The sequence below is a fragment of the Impatiens glandulifera genome, chromosome 5 (genome assembly GCF_907164915.1).
Source record: "Impatiens glandulifera chromosome 5, dImpGla2.1, whole genome shotgun sequence".
Taxonomy (NCBI): domain Eukaryota; kingdom Viridiplantae; phylum Streptophyta; class Magnoliopsida; order Ericales; family Balsaminaceae; genus Impatiens; species Impatiens glandulifera.
Genome location: NC_061866.1, coordinates 1,036,702 through 1,048,174, shown reverse-complemented (window position 1 = coordinate 1,048,174; position 11,473 = coordinate 1,036,702). Strand labels below are relative to the sequence as shown.

Here is an 11,473-nt window from a genome sequence, read left to right as displayed (position 1 = left end):
TAAAACTACAAAATCAAACCCACAAAAAGAAAACTCCACAATACATGAGTATTTGCAAAGCATGAAATCGATAGCCCACTCACTTATAATTGCTGGACAGAAAATTCAATTTGTATATACTTGGTAATCTTGGTCCAGACTTCGAATAACTTATCGTCGCAACCGCAACAAGAGTTGAACATGTAAGTTTTGGTGAACTTACAAGACTTCTACTAAATCACGAACATATACTTATTTCTTCCGGCCAAGTTAATGATTTTTCTGCGACGTTGCTTATGAGAGATCTCGTCAAAATCATAGAAATCAGAATAATTATCGTAGAGTAGGAGGATGGTCGCATGGTTCCTCAGTTCACTCTCATTTGTTAGCTCAACTATCTGAAGAAAACAATTGCGGCCTGATTCCTTCAATAATGGGCTTGGTCCCTTCAATAGTGATCCTTCAACAGCTGGTCCTTTCAACACTAAGTCAGTTTCCTTAAATAATGGGTCAAGTTCAAAGGATTTCAAACAAAATCTTAGTGGTTCACGTGACAATCAAAATAAATGAAATTGTCCAAAATTCAATACTTGCAGAAAACTCAGAACTCAGACACGCATCCAATATATGTAGATCACATCTTATTTGCCAACTTAGTAATTGAAATGGTCATCTAGCAATTAATTGTTACCATCGATATTGTTAAATGACCGGGAAAGTTTCGTCGTATATCAAATCCAGATATTCGGAGATCCGCAGTATCAGAGCTACAGTGATCTGATTTAGGTACAGAGGATCCCCAAATATCTAGATTTGATATACAACGAATCTTTCCCGGTCATTTAATAATTCAAATGTCAGAGTCGACCGTTGCTATGTTTTTTTCTTAAGCTTCTTTTTCTTTTTCTTACCATTGGTATGTTTTTAGTTTTTTTTTATTTTCTTTAAAATATTTTGTTTGGTAAAAAAAGTAATTTTTTTAGTTTTCTAATTGATTTAATTATTGAAATATTATATTGTCTTTACAAATTAATTTTAATAAAAATAATTTAATCTTATATTCAGTGATTTGATGAAAAGAGTAGGAATAATGGGATATAAACAAAATTATAAAAGTAAATTAAAATTCTAAAATCATAAAATCAATTAATAATTACACTATTCAGGGGCCAACCTGAAGTTTGGGGACTAGTCTGACAAAAAAAAATCATTCTTAATTTTTTTTTTTTTAACTTGAATGAAACATACAGTAGTTTTGTATTTAATTTAGCAAAAATAATTAAGATGAGGTTCAACTCATTCTTGTATAAAACAAATTTTCTTTTTTAAGTTTTTGGAGACCCGGAACGATGGGATCTAAAGGGCTGTCTAACTCACCTCATTATAGGGTGGACCCTAAAATTATTATATTCAATTTTAAAGATTGAATCCAATTTGAAACAAAATTAATTTGAAGCACAAATTAATGCTATGAAGAGCTTCATTCATCTGCAATAATATTAATTAAAAATACACTAAAAGATGGGTCCTTTTTTTTTAAAATAAAGACAAATTAAGCAAATACACTAGTACAAAACAAGCAATAAGCATCCAAAAGCTTACATGCATGCATGAAAACCATTATCCTGATCTCTCTAATATAAGCTTCTTTTTTTCTCTTCACTCCCTAAGTACACTACTTAACTTAGTGCCTAGAGCTCAAGCCAGAGAACAAACGAGCCAACAGACCAAACATAGCCCCAATCAAACGCATAAACCAAACCATGACCATAACCATCTTGTCCTTTATCTTTCTCTTTGGAAGGTTTCCCCTGTCCGAGACTAGTAGTGCCCGGTAAATAGCTTCCGTCACCGAATAAGCTGCGATGAGGTCTGATTCGTCCGGGAGGAATCCATAGCTCGTAACGCAAACAATGTCGTAAACTCCCGCCTCCAATATGTCGAGATATTCGCAAATCTTCACTCGGGCGTTGATTCTTTCCTCACAAGGTATCATGTCTCCATGGGTCAAGATAAGCAAAGGATTCTCATCTACATATAAAGGGTTTTTTTGAAAACATTAAACAATTTTCTAGTCAAGATCTGTCCAGGGGTTGTACTGGGATTAAATCAAAAATAAAATAAAATTATTACCTACTAAATTAGTATGCATCCAATGTTTTTAAAATGTTCAATAAAATAGTAGTATAATGTATATTATGTATTGGGTTTGATTATCTCGAAATGCATATTTTTATTGGAATTTTGTTCTTATAATATATTACAAGTCCATAATTCGTTTTTTAATTTTATATTCAAGACCTCTTAATTCTCCTAAGAGCTTAGGTCTTCTATATTACGGGAATCTCCCAGTTTCTTTTCACGTAGGAACAAAATAATATTATTATCATTTTGCCCATACTTTTAAGAGAAATAGAGATTTCCGTAACAGATGACCTAATGAACCAGCACGTCAAATCATTATAAACTAAGTTATAACCTGAGTTTTCCATATTCAATAAAATGAAATTACTATGAGAAAACTAACATCATTGAAACTAAATCAAAACAAAAAAATTGTGTTAGAATGAACGTTAGGTTTTCTTCCTTTTAATCACCGCGTGTTAAACACATAACCTACCAACACAACTCGAGACCTCAAGGAGGCTAGAGATATCCACTAAAGCCAGGGATGTGTTGCGGGATTTTTTATTATTGTTTCTAAAATGGTTGTGTTTGGTGACGCGCACAAAAAAAATGTTTCAAAAGAACAATAATAATCATAGTTTTTCAAATAAACTTACTGCATTTTCTGATGGCGGGAGAGGAGAAGATCTGTCGAACGGCTTCCAAAGGCCGGCGATCACCTGTCTTGATGGCGTTATTGATTTCAAAGAGATTAGCAGCCACCATAACGAAATTAACCTTCCTATTTGCGAATTTGGGAGTGGTAGAACCCAACGAGATATGAAAATCAGATTCAATCTTCTTCCATGGATGACGGCGATTATGATTCTCATCTTCAAATTTCTTGAGATGTTCTTTATGAGAAACACCCTCAATCATCCAATCCCATATTTCTCCAGTGAATTCATTAACCTCATCGTAATCAAATCCAACACTATCATAAACACAGAACCCACTTTTCATCGACCTCAAAACATTATGTTCCTCCAAGGTTGAAGCCAATTGCCTTGATCCATTTCCCGATAACGTCTCAGCAAAAGGGATTACACCAGAACGACCAAGAACACTATACATAAGATTAACCAGAGAACTCTTCCCCGAATTATGAAAACCCACCAAGAGAATGGTATTCACAGATGGAATATCCATATCCTCTTTCTTAACACCACCGGCCGGAACCCAGAAATCTCCGGCGTGATAAGCATACAGTTTTTGCCGGAGTTCATCTAAACCCTCCGGCGCCAGCAATGCTAACCTCTCCATTTCCCTCATAAACGTGAGCTCCGGATCAAGCTTGAACGGATTGAGCGACGGTGATTTCGCCTCCTCCTCTTTCCATTTGAGATATTCCTCAAACTTGGCTGCAGATCGCCACCAACAGAATGGGGCGACAGTCAAAAGATCAGTGTAATCATCGACGGAGACATCTTCTTTGAGAATGACTGATTGATCTTTCATCGTTGTATCTCTGTCTGTCTGTCTGTCGGATTCCGATAATGGGTATTGATGGATGATTGATAGAGCAAATGCGTGAAGGTTACAAGTAAAATTGATTGAAAGCGGATGAGGGTTTTGATGGGGATTTGAAATGAATGAGACAAGATTATCTCTTTCATCTATAATCTAAAGAGGAAGTTTCTCAAAATCTCGTAAGATAGGTAATGAACAAAATTGATCAGAAGGGGTTTTATATTAAGTTAAAACCAGTATTTTAATGATGGGGAGAGAGGGAATTAGACATAAGTGAGCACCTTCCATGAGAAAGGAAACTGTTAAGCAAAATTACAACAAGAACACAAGGCAGGGAAATGGCCTGTTCAATAATGCTGTCCTTACAAATACACTATTAGATCATCATTAGATTGACATTAAACTCTATCTCTATATATATATATATATGTTTTCTTATGCATTTTTTAAAAAATTATTTGACTTATGATTTACAAAAAAAAAAAAAAGTATTTCTTTCATAAATCTAAAAATGACCCACAATAATAATTAATTTAGATTAACATTGTCCATTTAGAGAAAAATAGTAAAAATATTGATTTTGATTTTAACTTGATTTTGAATAGAATAGTAATTATTATGATTTAAAATAATAATTTTTATACTTTTTATATTTCATTTGAAAATATGAGAAAAATAAATACAATTTGAGTAGATATAATACAACCAACTCTAACATATTTTTGAGTTGAAATGGTCTCACAACAAAAATCACTATGTTGTAATAATCTTATTGTGCTCCTCTTTTGATTAGTTGAATTTTATTTCTATATTATTTTATTAAGTCGATAAAAATTGAGAATTTATGTAAAATTAGTGGTCAATTTTAAACTTGTAAAATCTGTTTACTTTTTTAATTTGAAAATTTATATATTTGAATATAAAATTAATATTAAAAATATTAAATAAATAATATATAACAAATTATATTTACAAAATTAATTATATTTTTTTATTTAAATAAATAATATTTTTTTAATTTATATATATATATATATATATTTAATATAAAATCTTAAAATCAAAATTATTTATAAACTCGTAAAATAGTAAATTTAAAATTGTAAGATTTTACATATTTAAAAATTTACTTAAAATCAGACTTATTAGCTCAAAATTTTAACTGATTTTATCTTAAACCTTGAATCTAATTATTTTTTAATCATTTAATTTATGTATTAAAATATTAAAAAACTTTAGTTTACTTCCATAAAATTTGTCAATTGAATCCCTTGGATGATCTTGATCTTTTGAAAACTCAAATCTTCCTTTGAATAGAATCTTGATTTGATGGTCTTTTGAAAACTAAAATCTTCCTTTGAATAGAATCTTGATTTGATGGTTGTCATATATTTTATCTTCTTGAATCTATATATGTGCACAGGTTTCCCACAAAGTGTCTACAATTGTTGCACCTAGTGGTGGATAAAGATTCATAGAAATGAATAATGCATCAACAAAGATTAATAGAAAAAAACAAAGTAAAGCAAATAATATTCATTTTTATTTGCCAACTCTTATAACAAACATGATCGATCCATCAATAAGGACACCAAAACAAAAATATATTGCATAGTAATAAGAAAGCGTGATACATAATGTGGACACTGAGAAATAATAAATTTTAAAAATAAAGTAGACTTCTGCCGAACCTCGACTCTTAACCTGATGAGTAGCACCACGACACAAGATACGTATTAATGTTTGCTGTATTGGAAAAAAACTATACACCAGCAGCATCTATTTAACCAGGAGCTGTTGGTGTCCAGAAAGGTCACACAAAACGATGACCAACGCCCACCAAATGAACAAATCCCTAGCAGACTCAATATCCTGACATAGTGGGAAAATGACATCGGAAAATTATCATGGAGAAGTAATCAACAGCAACAAGAATTCTTGCAAGTTTTCATTCTATTCGCATCCTGATGACATTCCATAACATATTTTCCCTTTTTTACAACACTTATTATTTATGTATCTGAATTTGCTAAATTTAGTCCATTCAGATTTCTTATTTGTGTATCTAGAAATGGATCTATAAACATAAACAATTAGTGGTTCTTAACTTCCACACTAATTGGTCAGTTATAACATAGATACATACAAAGGGTCTTGTTTGATCTTGGGTTATTTGGATAACCAAGTGTTTATACTTGTTTCCAAATAATCTTGTTTGACGTAGATTATTAAGAATTGGGTTATTCATGTAAAAAGTTTTAGGGGTATAAATATATAATGTATTTTAATTCTTTTTTTGGTTGATGAGTAATTGTTGAATTTAAAATAACCCACATCCAGCAAGTCTTGGGTCTACTCTATTTGTCAACGGTTAAATACCATTTGAGGCTCGAACTTGAAACAGTTTGACCATACGAGACTTGAACTTTCAAATGATCCACATGGGACTCGAACTTTCCCATATTTAATCATTTGAACAGTCTATTTATGTCACTTGATTTTTTCCCGCCACATAATTCTTTTATTGCCACGTTATTAAAAATAAATAAATTAAAAAATTAAAAGCCCTAAATTAAAAACTCTAATCGTAAAATCTTTTTTTTCTCACTTATCTTCTTCTTCCTCTCTCGACATTGCTGATTCTCTTTGGAGCCTTATCTTAAATCTTAGGCGAGTTCATCGAAGCCTGGCCGCAGTTCATCGAAGGTATGTTTTGTTATTTTTCATTTTTTTCAGTTTAATGCCGGAATGAGTTAGTGTTATGAATTCATAACACTAACTCATTCCAGCATTAAACTCAAAAAAAAACATAACAAAACATACTTTTCACCTATGTACAAAACATACCTTTCAGTCAGTCAGTCGAGATGAACTGCGGCCAAGCTTCGATGATGAACTCGACCAAGATTTAAAGATAGGGCTCCAAAGAGATTCACATTAGCGTCGAGAGATGAAGAACTTGGAGGAAGAAGAAAATAAATGAGAGAAAAACAGATTTTACAATATAGAATTTTTAATTTAAGGTTTTAATTTTTGATTTTATTTATTATTTTTAATACGTGGAAATAAAATAATTATGTGGCAGGTTAAAAAAAACAAAAACACTGTCATAAATAGACGGTTTGGCCAGTTTTAGGCAAAGCCTATATGGGAAAATTCGAGCCCCATATGGATCATTTGAAAGTTCGAGAGCCTCATATGGTCAAACCGTTTCATGTTCGAGCCTTTGTTCAACTCCAGAATAGCCAACAAGAAAAATTTACCAACAAAGTTTGCTGTTTCCAGAACTGTGTTATTTGGTAAAGGAACCAACTAAAATAAACTATTATGCATAATGTGAATACCTTCAAGTGAAATTGAAGCCACCAGATGGAACAGGAAGCTCATTCCCTCCAAAGTTGAAATCAGATTGTGAAGCATCAACAGATGGAAGTTGTTCATCCTCATCCTCTATCCAGAATGTCTCAAGAATCTTCACTGCTTTTTCGTATATTTCAGTATTGTCGTGACTCTGAAGATTCTCAATCTTTTCCAGTCCCTCAGCTTCATCAATCAGCTGGGCATAATAATTCACATCACCTGTATTACCCAAGTTTTTCTCAGCATCACCGACTTTAAGAATGTTCTCCAATCCTTCCAAGCAAACAGTTACAATTCTTGGATCAGGACAAACCAATAGATCACACAGTGGTTTTATACATCCCTGGCTCACCAAAAACCTATCACAAGTAAATCAAGGTCAAGTCCTCTATCGTGAAATGCAATTTTATGACAGTAAGAAATGCTGAGTTAATTCATAATATACTTGATTTGCTCATGAGTACCACCGGATGTAGCATTTGAAAGTGCCCAGGCAGCTTCCTTCTTGACCTCAAACTCCGCAGTCTGAATCAGTTGGATCAATGGAGCAAAGATACCAGCCGCAATAACATCCTGAAAAAATAGGTGGTGAGGACCTTTCTCCATGCATCACATTACACAACAAAGTATATATTGCCTTGTTTGATATGGGGTTATTTGAATAACCCTATTTGATATAGGTTAGAGAAAATCAGGTTGTTTGGGTAAAATACATTACGTGTATAAATATGTATTGAACAAATATTTTCTTTTAGAAAAATATGGTATTTTGATTGATGATTTGGACGATGTGATTGATGAGTAGATTGTTGATTGGATAGGAGTCATTTGGGACTTATTTGGATTTAATATCTTACCCTATTATCAATACTTTATCTATTAAAATACTAAAATATATATACTTTTATTCATAGCATTTTACAATATTAAATATGAAGGATATTTACTCATTTAACCTAAATAACCCAATGCCATGTTTGATCTTGGGTTATTTGAATAACGGTTACTGCAAAGTAACCTTGTTTGATGTAAGTTATTCAGAATAGGGATAATGAAAAACTGAAGTATTTTGGTTTATAATTTGAATGATGTGACTGATGAATAGAGTTGATTAGATAGTGGGTTATTTGAAATTAATCTCAACTAACCCACAAATCAAACAAGGGCCCAATCATCCACTTTTTAATCAATTAAGTTTTTTTTTTCAAATAAAGACACTACATCACAAAAGCTCTTGGAATTTATCCCAAATAACCTACATCAAACCAGGCTTAAGCTTCTATGGGGAAAGCAGCGAATAAACAACTTGAAACATATTAATTAGCTATTTCCAGTAACCAAGGACATAAAATAAATTGTATATGATTCCTACCTTCAGGTCAAATGTTGATAACAAACAGAATAATAGCAGCTGTATTACCAAAAAATTGACTTCTGATGAACATTATTCCTCTGATAAAAAGTAGGTACCTGTATCTGTTCCTTGTTACCCGCTGTTATATTTGAAATGGTCCAGCAAGCTTCTTTCTTGATACTTTTCTTGTAATTCTGTGTCAAAAGGTTAAGAAGGCAAGGAAGTGCCCGATGCTCAATAATTACCTGAAGCATGAAAGAAGGGAACTTTATGTTACTACCAGTCCAATATCAACGTCTCTTAAGTTTAAATGTCAAAATATCAACAGATGGTAATAGAATTGAGAACTTTGACTAGATTATACATAGGCTTCATTTGGAAACACTCTTTCATACAAATTTCTCAACCGGAGGAAGATCCTGATGGGATCCTGTTTAGAAATGAAGTGCATGTGAACCTAATCCAGCCTGATTCATATCCACTCAAAAAAGGTGCGATGATAGAATTGCTCTTGAGGGTGGAGGTGGTGTCCAAATTTCTGTTTTGAATAGATATACATACAAGCTATCAAAATTTCATGGTAATTAGATGTCTGGATGATCCGTGGAAGGAGTTTGAAGGAGGTGCAATTTCCAGTGTATCCAAATCAGTCCCACCTTTTATATCAAACATATCGTTCTCTTTTTTTTATCTTTTGAAATTAAGGATTTTTTCCCTTGAAGAAGCTAGCACAACATCCCATCCCCATGATCTATCACTTCAATCAGGTGCTTTCAATGGGAATCTAACCTAAGATCTCAATCTCATGCTTCCCAATCATGCCACCTTTTCTAACAAACATGTCTAGATTGTATCCAAAAATTCAATGGTGTTTCTCAACCACGTCTAAATATTGATCCATAAAAAATGTTTACAAATATCATATATTTCAGATACTAATAAATATGGAATTCTAAATGATATAAATCCAGTTTTAGCATTAATGAGCCTACTCTTAATAGTTGAACAATCTCGATTAGAGAATAAGAAAGCACAAGAACAACTTTGGCAATACTCTAATGACGTGTCATTACATTATACATACCTGAGTTTGAACATCATCGCCAGTAACGATGTTACCAATTGTACGAAGGGAAGGAATCAGAACTGATGGTGAAGGATGGCTATAAACAAGATAAGAAAATTAACCAATAAATGATCAGTGAACAAAGATTCTACAGTCCCAGGATATAATATGCAAGATAACGAAACAAGAATATCTAGCCTTACGTCAAAAGTTCAACAAGTCGAGGGCAGACATTAGCATCAATGACAGCTTGTATTTTGTCATTTGTACCGTCAGACAGATATGATAAAGCCCAGCAGGCATCGGTAAGTACTTCATCATCATTTGAATGGATAAGACGTGCAAGGGCAGGCAGGGCAGGCATTGTCTGAAGATTTATTAAGTTATTAGTTTAAGAAACAACCACTAGACAAGGCAAGGCAAAACAAGACAAAACAAACATGAGAGAGCAGGCCAACCTGTTCAAAGTGGGGCTGAGGCTTGCCCCTACAGAAGTTTGACAATGTCCATGTGGCATTTCTCAACATAGAGAGCTTAGCATGCTCATTAAATTGTGCCAGCAATGAGATCAAGGCACCATAACCAAGGACAAGATCACGACACTTTGGTGAATCACCAGCAATGTTCCCCAATGCCCAAACAGCCTATACAGTCAAAAGAAAAGTATATATTCAAAATACTTCATATATTCGTCCCATTGAAAACCCACATATTAATATATGTTAAATCATTGAAATAGAAGTTCACAGAAGCAGTAAGTCAGATATATCTACCTGTTCCCTAACGTCGTCACTAGGTGAGCTAAGAAGTCTCACAAAAACCGGAACAGCACCATGATCAATCACAATCTTAGTGTCATCTGATGTTCCAGATGCAATATTGGTAAGAGCCCAAGCTGCCTCAAACTAAACAGAAAAATAATTTCTAATTATCTATTGTTAAAAGACAACACCAAGTTATCATTGTCTATATTGTACAGTCTGTGAGACAGACCTGAAGTTGTGAATAATCATCACGAGCAAGAAACTGCACAAGGCGTGGAATAACCCCAGATTTTACGACTTCTTCAATAGGAGGATTCCGCTCTATCACAAATCAATGTCATTGTTATAAACCAAATTGTAACAAAAGCTACAAAGGGAGTGCAGAAGGAAGTTAATATGGTTAACTATAAAACCTATTGAAAGCAGCTTCCTGAACTGAGATGTAGCTTCAAGCTGCAAGTTTCTATCTTCAGACCACACAGCAGTAACCATAGCTGGAAGACTCTCTAACTGCAGTTAAATTAGTAGAATTGTTAAACATGAAGTAAATCTGTACAAAACAAATGAAGCAGGTTGATCCGATAACCGATAGACAGACCTTTTTGTCAAGCTGAGAAGGGGTAACAGTGGGTTGAAATTGCTGCGGTTGATTTCCTTCACGACGTTTCTTAAGCAAATTCTCCTCTCGTTTACTCTTCCGGATCTCAACCAAGTTATCTTCCCTCCTTCGACGACCCTCATCAGCATCGACGGCGACCTTGTAGCGACTCCGACGAACATCGGTCTTGGCGCTTGGACGCAGAGACATGGTTTTGAATAATATATGAGAGGAGAAACCCTAAAGCTTTTAGTTAAGAAAGACTGCGATAAAGACGGAACCGAGTGAGGAAAGCAGGTGACAAGACGGGGAAGGAGTTTTGAAATTTTGCAGGTGCCTTATTTACAGCGGTTTCCAACCACCGGTATTCTAATTAAAAGGGCTTCCTTTTTTGTTTATTAACGAATCTGCCACTCTTTTTGAACTGGCGTCATGTATAGGTGGGTACGGATGGTGAGATCATTGCCAGGGATCTTTACACATTCTTAAGGCCTTGTTTGCTTTTAAAAGAATTCAATATCTAATATCATTAAATTAAAATAATACATATACATTATTTATTAATAATTGGGTTCAATATTTTGGTCTGAATATTCAACCGATTAAAATTAAATTCGAATTTTATTTTCGGTTTTCGAATCAAATTTTAAACCAATTCGAATTCAAATACAATTTTAGTATAAATTATTTTTTATTATTTATTTTAATTATATATT

At 33.3% G+C, this 11,473-nt stretch overlaps 2 protein-coding genes across 2 annotated transcripts; both read right to left on the bottom strand.

The window, feature by feature from the left end:
* Window positions 1-1,482: 1,482 nt before the first annotated feature.
* Window positions 1,483-3,699, bottom strand: LOC124937525. The gene is made up of 2 exons (XM_047477793.1): window positions 2,763-3,699; window positions 1,483-2,010 (listed from the first exon to the last, which is right to left on the bottom strand). The coding sequence occupies exons 1-2, from the start codon at window positions 3,601-3,603 to the stop codon at window positions 1,664-1,666; spliced, it is 1,188 nt and encodes a 395-aa protein (XP_047333749.1). The 5' UTR covers window positions 3,604-3,699; the 3' UTR covers window positions 1,483-1,663.
* Window positions 3,700-5,120: 1,421 nt separating this feature from the next.
* LOC124937524 (importin subunit alpha-like) lies at window positions 5,121-11,046 on the bottom strand. The gene is made up of 11 exons (XM_047477792.1): window positions 10,758-11,046; window positions 10,573-10,669; window positions 10,389-10,480; window positions 10,169-10,300; window positions 9,854-10,039; window positions 9,599-9,762; window positions 9,414-9,492; window positions 8,446-8,574; window positions 7,421-7,548; window positions 6,960-7,334; window positions 5,121-5,487 (listed from the first exon to the last, which is right to left on the bottom strand). The coding sequence occupies exons 1-10, from the start codon at window positions 10,965-10,967 to the stop codon at window positions 6,962-6,964; spliced, it is 1,590 nt and encodes a 529-aa protein (XP_047333748.1). The 5' UTR covers window positions 10,968-11,046; the 3' UTR covers window positions 5,121-5,487; window positions 6,960-6,961.
* Between the last annotated feature and the right edge of the window lie 427 nt (window positions 11,047-11,473).